Source organism: Anoplopoma fimbria, chromosome 13 (assembly GCF_027596085.1).
Source record: "Anoplopoma fimbria isolate UVic2021 breed Golden Eagle Sablefish chromosome 13, Afim_UVic_2022, whole genome shotgun sequence".
Classification (NCBI taxonomy): Eukaryota; Metazoa; Chordata; class Actinopteri; order Perciformes; family Anoplopomatidae; genus Anoplopoma; species Anoplopoma fimbria.
Window position 1 is genome coordinate 28,725,148 of NC_072461.1, and position 25,011 is coordinate 28,750,158.

The 25,011-nt window shown below is 39.9% G+C and overlaps 1 protein-coding gene across 1 annotated transcript; it reads left to right on the plus strand.

Moving 5' to 3' along the window:
- The first annotated feature begins 12,136 nt into the window (after positions 1–12,136).
- LOC129101384 (globoside alpha-1,3-N-acetylgalactosaminyltransferase 1-like) lies at positions 12,137–17,806 on the plus strand. The gene is given in 11 exon segments (XM_054611183.1): positions 12,137–12,279; positions 12,975–13,007; positions 13,109–13,153; positions 14,041–14,097; positions 15,145–15,177; positions 15,283–15,420; positions 15,523–15,655; positions 15,820–15,973; positions 15,976–16,014; positions 16,124–16,343; positions 16,849–17,806. Coding segments are annotated over 11 exon segments (1,053 nt in total). The 5' UTR covers positions 12,137–12,220; the 3' UTR covers positions 16,991–17,806.
- The last annotated feature ends 7,205 nt before the right edge of the window (positions 17,807–25,011 follow it).

Genomic DNA, 25,011 nt, shown 5'->3' on the forward strand with positions numbered 1-25,011 from the left:
TCAACATGATTCATCAGGAGTCTTTGTGTTTGTGTCACATGATAAACATCAGTCCAATAATCTCTCTTTTAGCTCCGTGTTTGGTCTCCTCCTGAGATAAACATCTGTCTCTTTAGCTGCTAAACGCTCCGCTTTGTTCTCCACCTCGTCTCTGACTGAGTCAGTCTGCTGCTGGTGAACGGTGTTCCATTTGACAGATGTTTCAGTGAAGGTGTTCACACTGAATATTGATTATGAGACGCTCTGATCGAAGGGCTTTAAGACGACGCCCCTTTTTCTAACATCTGTTTCTGTAAAAAGATTTTGAAAAATACAAAATACTCGTCCTGTTGGGGAAGCTTTCCTGAGATCATTAAGTCTTAACGTGAAACATGGAATAATCCCGTCAGAGTTAGTTTAGTATCTCGTCTTTTTGTCTCTTTGGTCCTCAGACTCTGGACATTTATTTCCTCCAAAGCAACGAAACCCACGTCGATCACTAACTTTATTCTTTATTCCACACAGAGGAGCTCTTCATGTTCTCCACAAAACAACAACCATCATAAAAAACATTTACAATCAAAGAAAACGAGACAAATATGGAGATCAGATGAAACGGAGACAAAAACTTAATGACGGAGGACAGAGAGACAGACAGAGAGAGAGAGAGACAGAGAGAAAGAGAGACAGAGACAGAGAGAGACAGAGAGAGAGACGGGTGGACAGACAGACAGCTCACGGCCTCCTTTCACTCACACACTTCATGTATTTCACTTTTTAATCTCATTATAAAGTCTTTGTGTCTCAGCAGGTTGGTGTCGCTGACAAAACCGTCCAACAACATTTAGTCCAATGTTTTGGTTTCATTTAAAGGTGTGTGTGTGTGTGTGTGTGTGTGTGTGTGTGTGTGTGTGTGTGTGTGTGTGTGTGTGTGGGGCAGCAGATGGATGGCAGATTAGCACCACCCGTCTCTCCACATTCTCCACACTCTCTGCCTTTCTTCTCCCTCTCCTCATCCACAAAAGTTTCTCTCTTGTCTCCCTAGACCCCCCCCCCCCCCCCCCCCCCGACCCCTGACACCCCCTCGCCTAACCCCCCCCCCCCATCACCTCCCTTAAGCCTCTTTTATTGCTCATTTCAGCGCGATAAAGACGAGGCAGCGCGCCTCCTCGCCCAGAAAGCAGCTGTAATGAATTCATAGGCTGTAAAGGCCTTGATCCTCCACCGCCCCCCCACTGACGGGGGAAGGGGGCTATTGTTTGGGAGTATATTGGCTTGTCTATTACATACACACACACACACACACACACACAAACACACTCTGCCACTGAAAAGAGCCATTTGTTGCAAAAGAGTCATTTCATAAAGACACCCCCCATAAACACACACACACACACACACACACACACACACACACACAGAGCTCTACAACAGTAACAGAAGGTGGCGAGTCTGCAACAAAGACAGGCCATGAAATTCAATTAGCAGTTTTGAATCTGAGCGTGTGTGTGTGTGTGTGTGTGTGTGTGTGTGTGTGTGTGTGTGTGTGTGTGTGTGTGTGTGTGTGTGTGTGTGTGCGCGTGTGTTTGAGTGTGTGTGTATGTGTGTGTGTGTGAGTGTGTGTTTGAGTGTGTGTGTGTGTGTGTGTGTTACTGTGCGTTCACTCAGCAGGTCTGGATCACTTGTCTCTTTAACAGCCATAAATCAGTTGTCAGCTGCTAATGGATTGGAGACGTGTCGACCTTCTTATGTTTTTAATTGATAATAATAATAATAATAATAATAATAATAATATATTATTATTATTATTATTATTATTATTATTATCATAAAACAAAAACAATAATAGTAATAATAAAGTATAGTAAAAATAATCTGTATTATTATTATAATTATAATTATTGTTATTATTATCATTAATTATTAATAATAATACAATAAAATGTTCATTATTATTATTTTCATAAAACAACAATAATAATACTAATAATAAACTATAATATAAAAAATATTCATAATAATAATTATTTTTTTTATTCTAAAAAACAACAATTATAATAATAATCTAATCAGTAATCATACAAATAATCATCATAATAACAACCATGATAACAATGATAATAATAATTATTATTATTAGATTTCAGGAGTTTCTAAGCAGGTTTCTTTTTTCTGTAATTCTCCGTTAGAGCACCACAGAAGAAGAGGAGGTGATTAGTGTGAGTGTCCTGTGTGGATGTGATGAAGGTTACATCCTCCTCATCACCTCATGTTTTCAGCTCTTCATACTTCAGACCTCATCAGAGTAAACGTTTGAATAAAGAATAACGTTTCGTTCTCCGTCCTCTGAGGAACCGATGTGATTGTATCTGCAGAGGAGCCAGAGAACATGAAGGTGGAACATCATCATGAACTTTGATGTTGAGTCTGATGTTTCACCAGAGTCCTCTAGGAAAACCTCTCCTTTCACTCAAAGGCTGCAGTGAAGCTGGATCTGGGTCTGTCCACGGTGGACTGGTCTCTGCTGGATCTGGGTCTGTCCACGGTGGACTGGTCTCTGCTGGATCTGGGTCTGTCCACGGTGGACTGGTCTCTGCTGGATCTGGGTCTGTCCACGGTGGACTGGTCTCTGCTGGAGTCTGGTCTGAAGGAGTTTCTGGTGAACCTTCATGATTTCATCTGGTTTCTCCAGAATCCGACCCGGTGGCTCCGATGACGAGCTTTAAGAATAACTTTATAGAAACAGACGATCTTCTCTCTGTTTACTGATGGAGGTCTATAGAGGACCAGGACTACACTGAGACTGGTTCAGGACCATAAAGAGGATCAGGACTAAACTGAGACCGGTTCTGTCTTCTGGTGTTTCTGTTTCCATGAACTGAAACTAAAACATAGAAACAGGAAACACTTCAAGAATCTGAGTGTGTTGTTGTTCATTAAATGTTCATTACAAGTTCCAGTGTCAATAGATTAACAACCTCCTCCTCCTCCTCCTCCTCCTCCTCCTCCTCCTCCTCCTCTCCTCCTCTCAGTCAGGAGGTCTCTAACATCACTACAGCAGGTACTAAATACCAGCTGCTCTTTGTGCGGCTACAATGCAGACTCTGTGTGTGTGTGTGTGTGTGTGTGTGTGTGTGTGTGTGTGTGTGTGTGTGTGTGTGTGTGTGTGTGTGTGTGTGTGTGTGTGTGTGTGTGTGTGTGTGTGGTGCGTTTAGGGTCGGACCGTAGAAATGTGTCCATCTGTCTCACAGCTGTGTCCTCAGAGAGGAGGAGTGTGTGTTAGTGTTCACTAATGAGTGTGTATTGTGTCGGTGTCCATTAGGAGTCACGGTGTGTTAGCTGATCAGCAACAACATGAGAGTCAATTATGTACCAGTCACAGTGTGTGTGTGGACTGGTTCAGGTCTATAGTTAGGACTGGTTCAGGTTTATAGTTAGGACTGGTTCAGGTCTATAGTTAGGACTGGTTCAGGTCTATAGTTAGGACTGGTTCAGGTTTATAGTTAGGACTGGTTCAGGTTTATAGTTAGGACTGGTTCAGGTCTATAGTTAGGACTGGTTCAGGTCTATAGTTAGGACTGGTTCAGGTCTATAGTTAGGACTGGTTCAGGTCTATAGTTAGGACTGGTTCAGGTTTATAGTTAGGACTGGTTCAGGTCTATAGTTAGGACTGGTTCAGGTTTATAGTTAGGACTGGTTCAGGTTTATAGTTAGGACTGGTTCAGGTCTATAGTTAGGGCTGGTTCAGGTCTATAGTTAGGACTGGTTCAGGTTTATAGTTAGGACTGGTTCTGGTTTATAGTTAGGACTGGTTCAGGTTTATAGTTAGGACTGGTTCAGGTCTATAGTTAGGACTGGTTCAGGTTTATAGTTAGGACTGGTTCAGGTTTATAGTTAGGACTGGTTCAGGTCTATAGTTAGGACTGGTTCAGGTCTATAGTTAGGACTGGTTCAGGTTTATAGTTAGGACTGGTTCAGGTTTATAGTTAGGACTGGTTCAGGTCTATAGTTAGGACTGGTTCAGGTCTATAGTTAGGACTGGTTCAGGTCTATAGTTAGGACTGGTTCAGGTTTATAGTTAGGACTGGTTCAGGTTTATAATTAGGACTGGTTCAGGTTTATAGTTAGGACTGGTTCAGGTTTATAGTTAGGACTGGTTCAGGTCTATAGTTAGGACTGGTTCAGGTCTATAGTTAGGACTGGTTCAGGTTTATAGTTAGGACTGGTTCAGGTCTATAGTTAGGACTGGTTCAGGTTTATAGTTAGGACTGGTTCAGGTCTATAGTTAGGACTGGTTCAGGTCTATAGTTAGGACTGGTTCAGGTCTATAGTTAGGACTGGTTCAGGTTTATAGTTAGGACTGGTTCAGGTTTATAGTTAGGACTGGTTCAGGTTTATAGTTAGGGCTGGTTCAGGTTTATAGTTAGGACTGGTTCAGGTTTATAGTTAGGACTGGTTCAGGTCTATAGTTAGGACTGGTTCAGGTTTATAGTTAGGACTGGTTCAGGTTTATAGTTAGGACTGGTTCAGGTCTATAGTTAGGACTGGTTCAGGTTTATAGTTAGGACTGGTTCAGGTTTATAGTTAGAACTGGTTCAGGTTTATAGTTAGGGCTGGTTCAGGTTTATAGTTAGGACTGGTTCAGGTCTATAGTTAGGACTGGTTCAGGTTTATAGTTAGGACTGGTTCAGGTCTATAGTTAGGACTGGTTCAGGTCTATAGTTAGGACTGGTTCAGGTTTATAGTTAGGACTGGTTCAGGTCTATAGTTAGGACTGGTTCAGGTTTATAGTTAGGACTGGTTCAGGTTTATAGTTAGGACTGGTTCAGGTCTATAGTTAGGACTGGTTCAGGTCTATAGTTAGGACTGGTTCAGGTCTATAGTTAGGACTGGTTCAGGTTTATAGTTAGGACTGGTTCAGGTTTATAATTAGGACTGGTTCAGGTTTATAGTTAGGACTGGTTCAGGTTTATAGTTAGGACTGGTTCAGGTCTATAGTTAGGACTGGTTCAGGTCTATAGTTAGGACTGGTTCAGGTCTATAGTTAGGACTGGTTCAGGTTTATAGTTAGGACTGGTTCAGGTCTATAGTTAGGACTGGTTCAGGTTTATAGTTAGGACTGGTTCAGGTTTATAGTTAGGACTGGTTCAGGTCTATAGTTAGGGCTGGTTCAGGTCTATAGTTAGGACTGGTTCAGGTCTATAGTTAGGACTGGTTCTGGTTTATAGTTAGGACTGGTTCAGGTTTATAGTTAGGACTGGTTCAGGTCTATAGTTAGGACTGGTTCAGGTTTATAGTTAGGACTGGTTCAGGTTTATAGTTAGGACTGGTTCAGGTCTATAGTTAGGACTGGTTCAGGTCTATAGTTAGGACTGGTTCAGGTTTATAGTTAGGACTGGTTCAGGTTTATAGTTAGGACTGGTTCAGGTCTATAGTTAGGACTGGTTCAGGTCTATAGTTAGGACTGGTTCAGGTCTATAGTTAGGACTGGTTCAGGTTTATAGTTAGGACTGGTTCAGGTTTATAATTAGGACTGGTTCAGGTTTATAGTTAGGACTGGTTCAGGTTTATAGTTAGGACTGGTTCAGGTCTATAGTTAGGACTGGTTCAGGTCTATAGTTAGGACTGGTTCAGGTTTATAGTTAGGACTGGTTCAGGTTTATAGTTAGGACTGGTTCAGGTTTATAGTTAGGGCTGGTTCAGGTTTATAGTTAGGACTGGTTCAGGTTTATAGTTAGGACTGGTTCAGGTTTATAGTTAGGACTGGTTCAGGTTTATAGTTAGGACTGGTTCAGGTTTATAGTTAGAACTGGTTCAGGTTTATAGTTAGGGCTGGTTCAGGTTTATAGTTAGGACTGGTTCAGGTCTATAGTTAGGACTGGTTCAGGTCTATAGTTAGGACTGGTTCAGGTTTATAGTTAGGACTGGTTCAGGTTTATAGTTAGGACTGGTTCAGGTTTATAGTTAGGGCTGGTTCAGGTTTATAGTTAGGACTGGTTCAGGTTTATAGTTAGGACTGGTTCAGGTCTATAGTTAGGACTGGTTCAGGTTTATAGTTAGGGCTGGTTCAGGTTTATAGTTAGGACTGGTTCAGGTTTATAGTTAGGACTGGTTCAGGTCTATAGTTAGGACTGGTTCAGGTTTATAGTTAGGACTGGTTCAGGTTTATAGTTAGGACTGGTTCAGGTTTATAGTTAGGACTGGTTCAGGTTTATAGTTAGAACTGGTTCAGGTTTATAGTTAGGGCTGGTTCAGGTTTATAGTTAGGACTGGTTCAGGTCTATAGTTAGGACTGGTTCAGGTTTATAGTTAGGACTGGTTCAGGTTTATAGTTAGGACTGGTTCAGGTTTATAGTTAGGACTGGTTCAGGTTTATAGTTAGGACTGGTTCAGGTTTATAGTTAGAACTGGTTCAGGTTTATAGTTAGAACTGGTTCAGGTTTATAGTTAGGACTGGTTCAGGTTCTCCTTGGTCCAGCCCTAGATATGCTGCTATATGCCTAGACAGCCGGGGGACTACCTAGGATACACTGAGCTCCTCTCTCCCTCTTCTCTCCCTCCATCTTTATGTATTAATCTCTATTTATGCACATTACTTACTTTGCTTCTTCCCGGAGTCTTTGTGCTTTCTCGCCTTGCAGGTTCCCAGGAATCGTGGCTGTACCTGGACCGTAGTCGTGCCTCCTGGCCTGCTGACACCCACTGCTACTACCACTATTATTATTAATCACATTACTATCCCTATTTTCATGGCTATAATTCTACTGTAATAATTGCTGCTGTTATTATAAGTAGTCTTATTATATGAATCATTTATGTCATATACATTGAATGTGTTGTATCTCTGTTATGCTGCTCATTCTGGTCACATGACATCTATTGCATTCTGTCCATCCTGGGAGAAGGATCCCTCCTCTGTCGTTCTCCCAGAGGTTTCTTCCTTTTTTCTCCCTGTTAAAGGGGTTTTTAGGGGGAGTTTTTCCTGTGCCGATGTGAGGGAAAGACAGAGGATGTGAGGGTGTAAGGACAGAGGATGTGAGGGTGTAAGGACAGAGGATGTGAGGGTGTAAGGACAGAGGATGTGAGGGTGGAAGGACAGAGGAGGTGAGGGTCTAAGGACAGAGGAGGTGAGGGTGTAAGGACAGAGGATGTGAGGGTCTAAGGACAGAGGATGTGAGGGTGTAAGGACAGAGGAGGTGAGGGTGTAAGGACAGAGGAGGTGAGGGTGTAAGGACAGAGGATGTGAGGGTGTAAGGACAGAGGATGTGAGGGTGTAAGGACAGAGGATGTGAGGGTCTAAGGACAGAGGATGTGAGGGTCTAAGGACAGAGGATGTGAGGGTCTAAGGACAGAGGATGTGAGGGTCTAAGGACAGAGGATGTGAGGGTGGAAGGACAGAGGAGGTGAGGGTGTAAGGACAGAGGATGTGAGGGTCTAAGGACAGAGGATGTGAGGGTGTAAGGACAGAGGATGTGAGGGTCTAAGGACAGAGGATGTGAGGGTCTAAGGACAGAGGATGTGAGGGTCTAAGGACAGAGGATGTGAGGGTCTAAGGACAGAGGATGTGAGGGTCTAAGGACAGAGGATGTGAGGGTCTAAGGACAGAGGATGTGAGGGTCTAAGGACAGAGGATGTGAGGGTGTAAGGACAGAGGATGTGAGGGTGTAAGGACAGAGGATGTGAGGGTGTAAGGACAGAGGATGTGAGGGTGTAAGGACAGAGGATGTGAGGGTCTAAGGACAGAGGATGTGAGGGTCTAAGGACAGAGAGGTGAGGGTGTAAGGACAGAGGATGTGAGGGTCTAAGGACAGAGGATGTGAGGGTCTAAGGACAGAGGATGTGAGGGTCTAAGGACAGAGGATGTGAGGTCTAAGGACAGAGGATGTCATGTGTACAGAAACGGAATAAATGTTGACAGTGAAAACAAGTAAATAAAATAATATATTATGTTATTAAATTAACTAAATATAATAATATATCATGTTATTAAATTAACTAAATATAATAATATATCATGTTATTAAATTAACTAAATATAATAATAAATCATGTTATTAAATTAACTACATATAATAATAAATCATGTTATTAAATTAACTAAATATAATAATAAATCATGTTATTAAATTAACTTAATATAATAATATATCATGTTATTAAATTAACTAAATATAATAATAAATCATGTTATTAAATTAACTAAATATAATAATAAATCATGTTATTAAATTAACTAAATATAATAATATATCATATTATTAAATTAATTAAATATAATAATATATCATGTTATTAAATTAACTACATATAATAATAAATCATGTTATTAAATTAACTAAATATAATAATAAATCATGTTATTAAATTAACTTAATATAATAATATATCATGTTATTAAATTAACTAAATATAATAATAAATCATGTTATTAAATTAACTAAATATAATAATAAATCATGTTATTAAATTAACTAAATATAATAATAAATCATGTTATTAAATTAACTAAATATAATAATAAATCATGTTATTAAATTAACTAAATATAATAATAAATCATGTTATTAAATTAACTAAATATAATAATATAACATTATTAAATTAATTAAATATAATAATATATCATGTTATTAAATTAACTAAATATAATAATAAATCATGTTATTAAATTAACTAAATATAATGATAAATCATGTTATTAAATTAACTTAATATAATAATAAATCATGTTATTAAATTAACTAAATATAATAATAAATCATGTTATTAAATTAACTAAATATAATAATAAATCATGTTATTAAATTAAATAAATATAATAATAAATCATGTTATTAAATTAACTAAATATAATAATAAATCATGTTATTAAATTAATTAAATATAATAATATATCATGTTATTAAATTAACTAAATATAATAATAAATCATGTTATTAAATTAACTAAATATAATAATAAATCATGTTATTAAATTAACTAAATATAATAATATATCATGTTATTAAATTAACTAAATATAATAATAAATCATGTTATTAAATTAATAAATATAATAATAAATCATGTTATTAAATTAACTAAATATAATAATAAATCATGTTATTAAATTAACTAAATATAATAATAAATCATGTTATTAAATTAACTAAATATAACAATAAATCATGTTATTAAATTAACTAAATATAACAATAAATCATGTTATTAAATTAACTAAATATAATAATAAATCATGTTATTAAATTAACTAAATATAACAATAAATCATGTTATTAAATTAACTAAATATAATAATAAATCATGTTATTAAATTAACTAAATATAATAATATATCATGTTATTAAATTAACTAAATATAATAATAAATCATGTTATTAAATTAACTAAATATAATAATAAATCATGTTATTAAATTAACTAAATATAATAATAAATCATGTTATTAAATTAACTAAATATAATAATAAATCATGTTATTAAATTAACTAAATATAATAATATATCATGTTATTAAATTAACTAAATATAATAATAAATCATGTTATTAAATTAACTAAATATAATAATAAATCATGTTATTAAATTAACTAAATATAATAATATATCATGTTATTAAATTAACTAAATATAATAATAAATCATGTTATTAAATTAACTAAATATAATAATAAATCATGTTATTAAATTAACTAAATATAACAATAAATCATGTTATTAAATTAACTAAATATAATAATAAATCATGTTATTAAATTAACTAAATATAATAATAAATCATTTTATTAAATTAACTAAATATAATAATATATCATGTTATTAAATTAACTAATATAACAATAAATCATGTTATTAAAATAACTAAATATAATAATATATCATGTTATTAAATTAACTAAACATAATAATAAATCATGTTATTAAATTAACTACATATAATAATAAATCATATGTGTGATCCTGCAGGTGAGGCCTCATCTGAATGAGTTTTCTTTATGTTTATTAAACGTCATCATTTGGATTCACATAAACGTTTATTCCTGCAGGAAGCCCTAACACGTGACGTCACTTATCCTGCTTCCTGGTCCACGTGTTGACGTCACGTGTTGACGTCACGTGTTGATACCTGCGGGGGCGGGGCCTCCGGCTCCCTGAGCAGGAAGCAGAGTTATGTGTTAGGACAGTTACACTTCCTGGTTCAGAGGATGTGCACGGTGAGTGAGAGAGAGAGAGACAGTGAGAGAGAGAGAGTGAGAGAGTGAGACAGTGAGAGAGAGTGAGACAGTGAGTGAGAGAGAGGGTCCGTCGGGTGACGCAGCGGATCAATAATCAGTTATCGATGGCTGTGTGGCGCTGTGACGTCACACTCCGGGACCGGGTCTCAGGTTCCAGAACAGCTGGTCCACTTCCTGGACCCGGTCCAGAGTCTGGCACGGACACCCGCTGCGCGTCCACGCGTTATTAATACTAGTACTACTATCTAATACTAGTACTACTATCTAATACTAGTACTACTATCTGATACTAGTACTACTATCTAATACTAGTACTACTATCTATACTAGTACTACTATCTGATACTAGTACTACTATCTAATACTAGTACTACTATCTAATACTAGTACTACTATCTGATACTAGTACTACTATCTAATACTAGTACTACTATCTGATACTAGTACTACTATCTAATACTAGTACTACTATCTGATACTAGTACTACTATCTAATACTAGTACTACTATCTGATACTAGTACTACTATCTAATACTAGTACTACTATCTGATACTAGTACTACTATCTGATACTAGTACTACTATCTGATACTAGTACTACTATCTAATACTAGTACTACTATCTGATACTAGTACTACTATCTGATACTAGTACTACTATCTAATACTAGTACTACTATCTGATACTAGTACTACTATCTAATACTAGTACTACTATCTGATACTAGTACTACTATCTAATACTACTACTATCTGATACTAGTCTAATACTAGTACTACTATCTGATACTAGTACTATCTAATACTCTGGTTTAGTACCACTATATCTGGTATTATCAGGTCTGGTTTAGTCAGTTGAAGACTTCTGTGGATCATATCTGGTTTATCTGTCAGGTATGGTTTCTATATTGAATAAGGGACTCTGTCTGTGGATCAGGTCTGGTTTAACCTGGGATCTCTGTCTGTGGATCAGGTCTGGATTAAAGACTCTGTCTGTGGATCAGGTCTGGTTTAAGGACTCTGTCTGTGGATCAGGTCTGGTTTAAAGACTGTCTGTGGATCAGGTCTGGTTTAAGGACTCTGTCTGTGGATCAGGTCTGGATTAAGGACTCTGTCTGTGGATCAGGTCTGGTTTAAAGACTCTGTCTGTGGATCAGGTCTGGATTAAGGACTCTGTCTGTGGATCAGGTCTGGTTTAAAGACTCTGTCTGTGGATCAGGTCTGGTTTAAGGACTCTGTCTGTGGATCAGGTCTGGTTTAAAGACTCTGTCTGTGGATCAGGTCTGGATTAAGGACTCTGTCTGTGGATCAGGTCTGGTTTAAAGACTGTCTGTGGATCAGGTCTGGTTTAAAGACTCTGTCTGTGGATCAGGTCTGGTTTAAGGACTCTGTCTGTGGATCAGGTCTGGATTAAGGACTCTGTCTGTGGATCAGGTCTGGATTAAGGACTCTGTCTGTGGATCAGGTCTGGTTTAAACTCTGTCTGTGGATCACTCTGTCTGTGGATCAGGTCTGGTTTAAGGACTGTCTGTGGATCAGGTCTGGTTTAAAGACTCTGTCTGTGGATCAGGTCTGGATTAAGGACTCTGTCTGTGGATCAGGTCTGGTTTAAAGACTCTGTCTGTGGATCAGGTCTGGTTTAAAGGATGTCTGTGGATCAGGTCTGGTTTAAGGACTCTGTCTGTGGATCAGGTCTGGTTTAAGGACTCTGTCTGTGGATCAGGTCTGGTTTAAAGACTCTGTCTGTGGATCAGGTCTGGATTGTGGATCAGGTCTGGTGTCTGTGGATCAGGTCTGGTTTAAAGACTCTGTCTGTGGGTCAGGTCTGGATTAAGGACTCTGTCTGTGGATCAGGTCTGGTTTAAAGACTCTGTCTGTGGATCAGGTCTGGTTTAAAGACTCTGTCTGTGGATCAGGTCTGGATTAAGGACTCTGTCTGTGGATCAGGTCTGGATTAAGGACTCTGTCTGTGGATCAGGTCTGAGCTGGTGTGACTGAGACTACGATGAAACACCTGAACAACGGAAGAGCTTTGACTCTGGTGCTGGTGGCTGTGCTGCTGGGGTGAGTACTACTACTACTACTACTACTACTACTACTACTGCTACTACTACTACTACTACTACTACTACTACTACTACTACTACTACTACTACTACTACTACTACTACTACTACTACTACTACTACTACTACTACTACTACTACTACTACTACTACTACTACTACTACTACTGCTACTACTACTACTACTACTACTACTACTACTGCTAGTACTACTACTACTACTACTACTACTAGTACTGCTACTACTGCTACTACTACTACTACTACTACTACTACTACTACTACTACTACTACTACTACTACTGCTACTACTACTACTACTACTAGTACTGCTACTACTACTACTACTATTAATGCTACTGGTACTACTACAACTGCTACTGTTAAATGCACATATACTGCTGATGCTGGGTGAGTTTATACACAGGTACTACTACAAATACTACTACTATTTTTAAAGTATTAACACTACTGCTATGTGCTCATATTATATATTTGATGAAGTGAAAAGTACAAGAAGCTTTTGACAGAAACACTTCAGGGTAGATGGTAACTACAACTCCCAAGGTGCATTTCACCAACACACAGCCAATCAAAGAGCTTCATTAGATCTGAGAACAATGACTCCGATCATAAATCTGATCACGTCTATTGATTCTTGATGATTGACTGTGTTTCTGTTTGAACCCACAGAGTGCTGTGCTACTACATCACTCCGTCCTTCAGGTAGTACTCACAACATATTATGTATATTATTAACGTATACATATTGTATATGTACTGTTGTATATGTACTGTGTGTGTTTGTGTGTGTGTGTTTGTTACAGAGGCATTAAGCTCTTCAAGGAGAACGACATCAGACAAGAGAACAGGTCAGTAAACCTTAGAACCTTTTCCCTGGGTGTGGATTTATAGGCTTATCAGCTCCACCCTGCTCACACAGAGCACCTGTTCACATTACATTACATTACATTACAGTCATGTAGCAGACGCTTTTATCCAAAGCGACTTACAGGAAGTGTATTCAACATAGGTATTCAAGAGAACTACTAGTCACCAGAAGTCATCAGTGCATCTCCTTTCTTAAACAAGCATCTTAAAGCATAAACCAGAGCAAAAGTATAGTGCAGAGGCAGATTACTACGAAAACAATAAGTGCTACAAACTACTACGAAGCACCTGCTCACCTGTTCACTTGTTTACCTGTTCACCTGCTCACCTGTTCACCTGCTCACCTGCTCACCTGTTCACATAATGTATAATACAACATATACAATAGATAATAATCCTATATCTCTACAGAGACACAAAGACAGAGTCCTTTGGTTTTTGTTTGTCTTTGTGTTTTCGTCCAGCTGAACGTCTAACGTCTTTACAGACCATAATATGCTGCCATGTCAGTTCTGATTCTAATATTTCTAGTGGGGACCCTGAACCCCCGATGATAAAGAGTCTGAGTGGTGGTGCGTTCAGGGACTGTAGTGTGTTGAACCTGCTTCTCTGCTGTGTATTTAGAGGGTGTAGGTTTATGTTGATCCATAATCCAACAAAGAGAAACCAGGAACTAGAAACCAGACATCTGGTTCTATGAGTTCTGAGTAAAACTCAGGTGAGACGAGGACACACCTGAACTCCTCACAAATGTGTTTGAAGTACCTGGGTTTGTTTTCTGAACTTTGTTTAGCTCAGAATCACAAATCACATTCAGTATATAACTGTATATAGATATTTATACATATATTTGTGTATTTGTTCACAGACTGGATGCTGATGTCATCCATGTGAGTCGTGAGTTCCACCTGGTGGCTCCTGATCAGTGAGTACCTTCGTAACTTTCTGTGTTGGACTCACCTGTAGACAGGTACTCTTCATCCTCTGTCAGCAGGAACATCAACACTCTGCTGATTACATTACATTACATTACAGTCATTTAGCAGACGCTTTTATCCAAAGCGACTTACAGGAAGTGTTTAAGTTTATTTCAGGAGACTAAAAAGAACCGGGTTCTAGTTCTATTTCTATTTCTCTGTCATATGAAACATAACCAACTAACTGAAGGTCTGATGCTGACAAGTTGATTCCTGTCATTCTGACGCTGTAGATGCTAACACTGTAGCTAAATCAACAGGAACGGTGCTAACACTGTAGCTAAATCAACAGGAACGGTGCTAACACTGTGGCTAAATCAACAGGAACGGTGCTAACACTGTAGCTAAATCAACAGGAACGGTGCTAACACTGTAGCTAAATCAACAGGAACGGTGCTAACACTGTAGCTAAATCAACAGGAACGGTGCTAACACTGTAGCTAAATCAACAGGAACGGTGTAACACTGTGGCTAAATCAACAGGAACGGTGCTAACACTGTGGCTAAATCAACAGGAACGGTGCTAACACTGTAGCTAAATCAACAGGAACGGTGCTAACACTAAAATCACTGTAGCTAAATCAACAGGAACGGTGCTAACACTGTGGCTAAATCAACAGGAACGGTGCTAACACTGTAGCTAAATCAACAGGAACGGTACTAACACTGTAGCTAAATCAACAGGAACGGAACGGTGCTAACACTGTGGCTAAATCAACAGGAACGGTGCTAACACTGTGGCTAAATCAACAGGAACGGTACTAACACTGTAGCTAAATCAACAGGAACGGTGCTAACACTGTGGCTAAATCAACAGGAACGGTGCTAACACTGTAGCTAAATCAACAGGAACGGTACTAACACTGTAGCTAAATCAACAGGAACGGTACTAACACTGTAGCTAAATCAACAGGAACGGTGCTAACACTGTAGCTAAATCAACAGGAACGAACACTGCTTAGAGAAAACTAATGATAAAACTGTTTGTGTTTCAGTCTGCAGTACAAACAGCCGAGCATCGTACACGGGTGAGTATCACCTTCAGACCTCGTTGTTGTTGTTGTTGTTGTTGTTGTTGTTTGTTGTTGTTGTTGTTAGTTTGTTTGTTGATGATGTCACTATGTTTTTAACAGTAGTCGTACCGATGTGGTGACGGTGACGCCCTGGCTGGCTCCTGTGGTCTGGGAGGGAACCTTTAACCCGGTTCTACTCGACAGCATCTACAATAAAAAGAACGTCAGCATCACAGCCACCGTGTTCGCTGTTGGAAAGTAAGTATGACATCACAACGTTGCGGTTTCCACGCCGCCCTTGACGCAGCACGTCTGCTCTGACCTTTGACATGGAAGTGACCCCTCTGACGGTCTGGACAGGTACATCATGTTCCTGAAAAACTTCCTGGAGACAGCAGAGCAGCACTTCTTCATTGGTTTCAAGGTGCACATTTGTGTGTTCACCGACCGGCCAGATGAGGTGCCCCAAGTCAGAATGGCCACCGGCAGACAGGTAAACCGTAGAACGTAAAAAGAACCAAACAGAGCTACTTATTTACACGGATCTCTTCTTCTAAAGTCATCGATCGCTTTGAAGTTCTGGTTTGTTTCGAGAAATGAACTCTCCTGCAGGTTTCCTGGCTCTTTGGTTTCAACTGACTCCTCTTCCTCCTCCAGCTGACGGTGCGTTCGGTGCCGAGCTCCAAGCGTTGGCAGGAGATCTCCGCTCGAAGGATGGAGCTCATCCAGTCACTGATCGAGGAGCAGCTTCCCAACGACAGCGGCTACATCTTCTGTCTGGACGTCGACTCTAAGTTCCACGGCCGATGGGGACGGAGTCACTGGGCGGACTGGTTGCCGTGATACATCCAGGTAAGAGAACGGACCAAATCACCGTCATCCTTCAGGCTGATGATCCACAGAGACTCATCAAGGTGTATCTCTGGCTCCAGGTCGTTCAGCCTGTTCCTTGTTTCTACAGGTTACTATAGAGACGACCGCAGCAAGTTCCCCTACGAGCGGAGTCCCGAGTCCAGAGCCTACGTGGCTCCTGGTGAAGGAGACTTCTACTACTGTGGGGGGGCGTTTGGAGGTCTTCTGCAGGAAGTACATCAGCTCGCCAAAACCTGCAGATCCAACTTTGAGTCTGATGCCAAAGAGGGCATCGAGGCTGCCTGGCAGGAGGAGAGTCACCTGAACAGGTAGACAGGAGGAGATACTTCTGAACAGGTAGACAGGAGGAGATACTTCTGACACCTGAACAGGTAGACAGGAGGAGATACTTCTGAACAGGTAGACAGGAGGAGATACTTCTGAACAGGTAGACAGGAGGAGATACTTCTGAACAGGTAGACAGGAGGAGAGTCACCTGAACAGGTAGACAGGAGGAGATACTTCTGAACAGGTAGACAGGAGGAGATACTTCTGAACAGGTAGGCAGGAGGAGATACTTCTGAACAGGTAGACAGGAGGAGATACTTCTGAACAGGTAGACAGGAGGAGAGTCACCTGAACAGGTAGACAGGAGGAGATACTTCTGAACAGGTAGACAGGAGGAGAGACACCTGAACAGGTAGACAGGAGGAGATACTTCTGAACAGGTAGATAACAGGAGATAGAGAGACACCTGAACAGGTAGACAGGAGGAGAGTCACCTGGTGGTGAGGGCTATATCCTAATGACTGTACTTCCTGCTCCTGTGTTCAGGTACATGTGGATCAACAAGCCCAGTAAGGTGCTGTCACCTGAGTACCTTTGGCAGGACTTCAAACCCAAAAACCCAGAAGTTCACATCATCAGGTTCTCTGGAGTTATCAAGAACTACGCTGAGATCCGACCCAACGCCTGAGAGTCCGGGCCGGACCGGACTAGACTAGACTGAACTGGACTGAACTACCTCTGCACACCTTAAACTCGCCGGTTTTGACGGTACGCCACCCTGATGTTACAGGGTGGCGTACCGATCCGTCCCCTTCAGACTCAGGGCATCACCTCTACGGAGCAAACTGTTGCTCTACTCGCTTAAACTATCAAAGGAGGTTTAAATATGTTTTTTAGCTTAAAATCTTTTTTAATTTCATTTATTTTCTTAAAACTTATGCACATTAACTCTAAAACCCTGGTAACTACACTCAGCACTGTGCCTGAACACACCGTGTGTGACACTGAGCGTAACTGAAGCTGTTTCCGCTAGTTATGCTAATAGTACCTGGCAGAACCCTCTACAGAACCTGGGAGCTGTGTGACAGCTCATCCATCTATCAGGGTTTCTGCGGATCATTTAAATTTTATATTGAATGCAGGAAATTAAAAATTTTAGGCCTGAAAAGGTAGACATTTTATAGAAATAAAATGAATGTTTGCTGGAATTTATTTATTTATGGCTTGGTGGGAGAACGGAACCACAAACAATATAAACACAGCCAGAATCTACACAACCACGTCCCAGTGTCTGGGTCCAGGTCTACACCGGGACCAGAATACTCATACAGAGCCAACCATGATACGGGTCAGCTGATCCAGACTCTTAGAGCAGGTTTACTAACATAGTCATAATACGGGGTATTTATATTTGAGCTGTACTTGTTAACCCGTCGTACCTGGTACCGGTCCATCCCTGTTACCAGTCCACCCCTAGTACCGGTCCATCCCTAGTACCGGTCCATCCCTGGTTCCAGTCCATCCCTGGTACCGGTCCATCCTGGTATCCCCATCCCTGGTACCAGTCCACCCCTAGTACCGGTCCATCCCTAGTACCGGTCCACCCCTGGTACCGGTCCATCCCTAGTACCAGTCCATCCCTGGTACCGGTCCATCTCTGGTACCGGTCCATCCCTAGTATCCATCCCTAGTACCGGTCCATCCCTAGTACCGGTCCATCCCTGGTTCCGGTCCATCCCTGGTACCGGTTCATCCCTGGTACCAGTCCACCCCTGGTACCGGTCCATCCGTAGTACCGGTCCACCCCTGGTACCGGTCCATCCCTGGTACCAGTCCATCCCTGGTACCGGTACATCTCTGGTACCGGTCCATCCCTGGTACCGGTCCATCCCTAGTACCGGTCCATCCCTGGTTCCGGTCCATCCCTGGTACCGGTCCATCCCTGGTACCAGTCCATCCCTGGTACCGGTCCATCCCTGGTACCAGTCCATCCCTAGTACCGGTCCATCCCTGGTCCACCGGTCCATCCCTGGTACCGGTCCATCCCTGGTACCAGTCCATCCCCGGTCCATCCCTGGTCCATCCGGTCCATCCCTGGTACCAGTCCATCCCTGGTACCGGTCCATCCCTGGTACCAGTCCATCCCTAGTACCGGTCCATCCCTGGTACCGGTCCATCCCTGGTACCGGTCCATCCCTAGTACCGGTCCATCCCTGGTACCGGTACATCTCTGGTACATCTCTGGTACCGGTACATCTCTGGTACCGGTCCATCCCTAGTACCGGTCCATCCCTGGTACCGGTACATCCCTGGTATCCCTGGTACATCATCTCTGGTACCAGTCCACCCCTAGTACCGGTCCATCCCTGGTACCGGTCCATCCCTAGTACCGGTCCATCCCTGGTACCGGTTCATCTCTGGTTCTGGTTCATCCCTGGTAGTCCATCCCTAGTACCGGTCCATCCCTGGTACCGGTTCATCCCTGGTTCCATCTCTAGTACTGGTTCATCCCTGGTACCGGGTCCATCTCTAGTACTGGTTCATCCCTGGTACCGGTTCATCCCTGGTACCGGGTCCATCTCTAGTACTGGTCCATCCCTGTCCATCCCTGGTACCGGTCCCTGTGGCGAGCTTACAAAGAGACCCATAATGCATGCTGCCAGTAGAAGACAGGCGGACATTTTGGCTCAAACTTCACTTCAGCTCCAAGCGACCTCTGGCTCGTAGTACTTTGGTTTGACCACTAGAGGGAGACAGACTGCATGAGAAGGAACCATTTATCCCCTCTAAAGATATATATATAAATATATATAATAATCTGACTACATAGCTTGGAGCTCCTCAGTAATATTCATGTGTCTTTCACTGTTTCAATGTTTATGACAGATTCATGTTATTTGTAACATGTCGATATGAAAATATAGTTTTGAAGGAAAGCTCTCAGTAAACAGTCAACATATAAGTTATGGAGCTTACCTGATTATATGTTTATGAATTGTGTCACTAATCTTGTATTTCAGTGTATTTTCATCAAATTGACGCTAGTGAAAGATGATGAGTCGTGGCATTACCCATAAATCTTATTTATAATGCCAATATTGCTGTTGAAATTAACATCATATTCTAGTCGTGGATAAAAATCACATTTTATTTCATCTCCATTATCTCTGGAATGCTAATAGGGTAAACTTTTCATTTGTTCTAGAAGCCTTATGGTTGAGGAAGCTGTCCAGGTTTGTTATTTTAAGCACTTTCTTTCAGAGGATAATGTTTCGGCTCAAAGTGCCTTACTGATGTAAATGTTTACAACCCCATATATAAAATATCATATTTAAATCTGTTGCACCAAAGGTGAACTATAAACTGTTTCTGTTTAATGGGAACATGAATGTGTTTTCAAAAATGCATCAACTTCCACCATTTCATTCTGTCAGAATCAAGATTAATTGTTACTGTTTTTCATATCAGCTGATGCCTAATATGTCCTGAAACTCAAATATCTGCTCCTTTAAATCGCTCTTACTGCGATAAATATTCATTGCTGTCACACTTTATTACTATTGTATTGTGTTCAGCATGTCAATAAATTCATGTATTTAAAGTCATACATTATTACTTATTTCCAGTCATACTTATGCCAAAAATGTAAAGGTTAATTAAATTTCCTTCTGTGGTCTTAAAAAGTCTGTTTTTGTTTTTGTAACTTGCAGAAACCCTGAACTTTAGAAAATGTCATTTCCATGACAACGTTAGCTTGTGAGATCGACACCTGATAGACTTAGCTAAAGCTAAAGCTAGCGCTAAAACAACATGTCAATTACAACATCTTTTTAATTCATTTTGAACAAAGACTGTATATAAGAAGAGGACGCAGTCGTCATGGTGACGTCTCTTTGGGTTGTGGTAGTTTTAGCCATTGAGACGGTTTTTCTTTTCAACCAGTGAACAGGAAGTGCCCAAATATGGACTGAGGAGGAGTGACGTAGAGACGGCGTATACGTCTCTGGTGTCGACCTGTCAATCAGTGTGTAGCCCCGCCCTAAAGCATCCCCTGCTTTATGGTCTGTTTGACTCTAAATGGAGCATCATTTACTAAATGAACATCATGCTGTATTGAAGAAGACTTGAAACTAGAGATTGAGACCATAAACTCATGTTTACAATGTTTACTGAGGGAATAAATCAAGAGAGAAGTAGAGTCATTTTCTCATAGACTTCTATACAACCAGAGGAGTCGCCCCCTGGTGGACAGGAGAGAGAATGCAGCTTTAATCAGGCCCTATTATACTATTTTCCAGGTGCATATATTTATTTCCAGTTCCATATGTTTCCATGCGTTAATGTTCTTCTCATCATTCTGTCCTGCAGCACCTCTTCTCAGCCTCTCTGTGAAACGATCTGTCAGAGCACTAGCTCCTCCCCCAGACAGCCAAGTCTGCCCTAATTGGTCAGCTAGCCCGCTCTGTTGCTTTTGGTCAACCACGCAGCGCATATGCAGAAATGCCCCGCCCCTTACCGCCAACAGAGTTCTGCTCCCTAAGCCCCAAAACACTGTCATAGCTTTGATTAGCGTTAGCATCTGTGCTACCCTAGCAGTATGAACGGGGTCAGTTATTAAGCCGACCCAAACAACCGTCACAACCAGGACCGGAGCAGAACGTTTCACATGCTGAGCTGTTACCAGTTTAATCAATTACTGCACTGACGCCAGCTAACACCCAGCATTAGGCTTTAGGCCTATGCTGTGCTGTAAAACACCAGTCCTTGTCTTTATCTAAGAAGCTAAGAACTACACTCACGTAGCCTGTGAGCTCCTAACACATGTTCCCTGTAGATACCATGGTGTTTTATTAGAGCACAGCAGGTTTAGAGATTACACATTTGTGTTGTATACAGTAAAAACACTAGTACTACACAGTAACAACAACAGTCCTATAAAATGTCATCTTAACTGTAACATTTGTGCATTAATGTATCTGCATTTAACAATCCCCTCCTGCAGTTCTCATGTTTGTAACCAACAATATGATCACACCATTTTATTTGAAGAAACATCTTTTCTTCCTGGATTAATATTCATCCTCTGCAGTGATGTTGCCTCCTGAGTCATTATTTGCTTTATTATAACAGTATTCCTTGTTAATCAGTGTCTTGTTTTCCTCTCATCAGGTTTAGAAACCAGTGAACCAGGTTCCAGTCCCTCCTACATGGTTCCCCATCCTGTCCTCGATCCTTGAATCCATACCACCTTCAGATTATCCACAACATATACAGAGGTGACTATGGACGTTTGAGGCGTAGTATAGAAGAGGAGTAAGTTGTTATTGCATATAATGAAATCTGTGAAAACTAGATCTGAACACAATTGTTTCATTATAACACAAGATCATAAGAACTAATGAACAAAGGAGAATTGTTTCTTTTCAAATCTAAAACAATGTAAATAAAAAAGAAACAGTGTTAATCCTGTAATACTGTATAGATAGTTTTTAGCTGCATGGTAATGATGTGTGATCCTCTCCATACAGGCGATACCGGACTCTAGACTACCGTGGCTTTGTCAGCTGGTGATATTTAGGACGACACATGAGGCTCGCCATCCCATCATGTGCTGTATTTCAGAAACGCAGAGTTTCCTGATCCGGCTGCTCAGAAGGTTGTCTTCAGTCTGCTCCTTGACAGACGAGGGACACATGGCGGACAACGCTTTCTCCTCTGAGGGTCTCTCACACTGAGACGACACCAGCCTCATCAGTTCATCCTCGTACTCATACAGAGCATTCAAACTGTCATTTATTGTTTTAAACGAAGTATGCTTCCTTCCTTATTTATATTTTAAAGGTATTTCACATTTTATGTTCATTGTATTATGTTTGTTTTGAAAAACATTACTGTACTACACCACGGTGTAGGCGTAGCACTGTCGCCTCACAGCAAGAGGGGTTCAATTCCCGGTCTAGACAGCCTTCTGGGTGGAGTCTGCATGTTCTCGTGTCAGCGTGGGTTCTCTCCGGGTTCTTCAGGTTCTCCCACAGTCCAAAGACATGCAGCTAAGGTTAATAGAAGACTAGATATCCCGTAGGTGTGGATGTGAGTGAGAGTGGTTGTCTGTCTCTATGTGTCAGCCCTGTGACAAACTGGTTACCTGTCCAGGTGAACCCTGCCTTCAACCAATGACAGCTGGGACCCTAACCCCCCCCCAACAGGATAAGCTGTTACGGAAAATAAATGAATGTAGGTTCTGTTTTAACTGGCTTTACTATGCACTCACCCTTCTTTGACTGTGGGAACCAGACCTTATAGACAGATGTTCCTGCAGATGTTGTTGCTCGCTCATGGTCCTCATTTTCAAAATAATAAATGCAAAGGCACAAAATAACAAAGTCAAAGGTTTACAAGAATGTCAGCCCCAAATATGAAATTCTGGAGTTTTCATGAATCTGTAGTGCTCTGTATTCCCCATAATGTTAGCTAGTACTTTATCTAAAAGTGAAACACAAGCACAGTAAATGTAGAACACACCTTAGCTTCTCAGGTGAGTCTCCCTCAGAGGGCCAACAATACCATCCTTTGAGAAGTCTGTGTGTCCTCTGAGACTGTAAGTGGACAGTCTGTGGTCGGTACCGGGTGGACTAAAGGACAGAGACAAATGTTTTCATTCAAACTAATATGCATCAGATGAAAACAGTCAACATCTATCAAGCTAAACAGTCTTATCCTGTGAGAAATCAGCAGGCGGCGAGGTGTCGCTTCCTCTGATTTGTTTTTTACCAAACATCATTAGCGTCTTAGCAAACTTCCCATGATGCACTGTGTTTGTGTCTGTCACTTCCTCTGACTGGTGGAGTTTGTTTTCAGGCGACATTGTCGCTCAAATGATAACCAGCTGTTTATCATCTAGTTCCTGCTGACACCAGAAATATTTAACTAAACTAAATATATTTAACTGAACTAAATATATTTAACTGAACTAAATATATTTAACTGAACTAAATATATTTAACTAGACTAAAAATATTTAAATGAACTAAATATATTTAACTAACTAAATATATTTAACTAAACTAAATATATTTAACTGAACTAAATATATTTAACTAAACTAAATATATTTAACTGAACTAAATATATTTAACTAACTAAATATATTTAACTAACTAAAAATATTTAACTAAACTAAATATATTTAACTGAACTAAATATATTTAACTGAACTAAATATATTTAACTGAACTAAATATATTTAACTAAATATATTTAACTACACTAAATATATTTAACTACACTAAATATATTTAACTAAACTAAATATATTTAACTGAACTAAATATATTTAACTGAACTAAATATATTTAACTAAACTAAATATATTTAACTGACTAAATATATTTAACTGAACTAAATATATTTAACTGAACTAAATATATTTAACTACACTAAATATATTTAACTAAACTAAATATATTTAACTAAACTAAATATATTTAACTAAACTAAATATATTTAACTAAACTAAATATATTTAACTAAACTAAATATATTTAACTAACTAAATATATTTAACTGTATAAATATATTTAACTAAACTGTGTGTGTGTTGTGTGTGTATGTGTGTGTGTGTGTGTGTGTGTGTGTTTGTGTGTGTAGACTGACTAGATGTGTTTTGAAAATCAGAAAAAGAAGAAAAAGAAAGGAAGTCCTCACAAAGACAGGAAGCTGCTATAAGCCCAGATGTGTGTGTGTGTGTGTTAACGTGTTAACGTGTGTGTGTGTTTGTGTGGGTGTGTGTGTGTGTGTGTGTGTGTGTTAATGTGTTTGTGTGGGTGGGTGTGTGAGAGAGAGAGACAATCAAGGTGCCCTTGCACGCCCAAACAACCAGAATCCATTTATGACCTGTGTGTGTGTGTGTGTGTGTGTGTGTGTGTGTGTCTGTGTGTGTGTGTGTGTGTGTGTGTGTGTCTGTGTGTGTGTGTGTCTGTGTGTGTGTGTGTGTCTGTGTGTGTGTGTGTGTGTGTGTGTGTCTGTGTGTGTGTGTGTGTCTGTGAGAGAGAGAGACATGATTTCATCAGGGCGAGCGAGAGAGAGAGAGAGCTCAGTCGTCTGCAGACGGAGGAGACTTCAGGTTTGACTTTCTTCTTCTTCTCTTTCTCTGAATCTGAAGATGAAGTTTATTTTCTTTATGATTACATTAGTTTTAGTAGAAACAAATCTGTCACGTTTTACTGAAGTACAAGTACCAACATGTGTACAAATACACAGTAGTGTTTGATTTACGAACCATTTATTCATTTAAGGAGCTCCTCCTGTGTTTTGATACTGTTTCGCTTATTACTATATATTTCAAATGTACTCTTATGATTATTATTAGCAGTAATATTAATATTATTATTAATATTACTGCTGAGCCTGTCCCGTGTGTCTCAGGAGGTACAGCGGTTTGAAAATAGCTATAAGCATGCAGAATGAGAGCTGACAGTGTTTATGAATCATTATTGATTATTAATCATTAATATTGATGCATTCCTAAACTTCTTTATTTACTGTTCCAAATTTCATTTGAAGTCCAGTCTAAATATTGAAAACCAGTGCAGTGAAATACTGAAGTACTAGTACTAGTAAGAAGTATCTGATAATAAAGTTCATTATGGAGTAAATATATGTACTGACTCTGGCATGTTGTTGTTGTTGTTTTCGTCCTGTCAGGTGTGT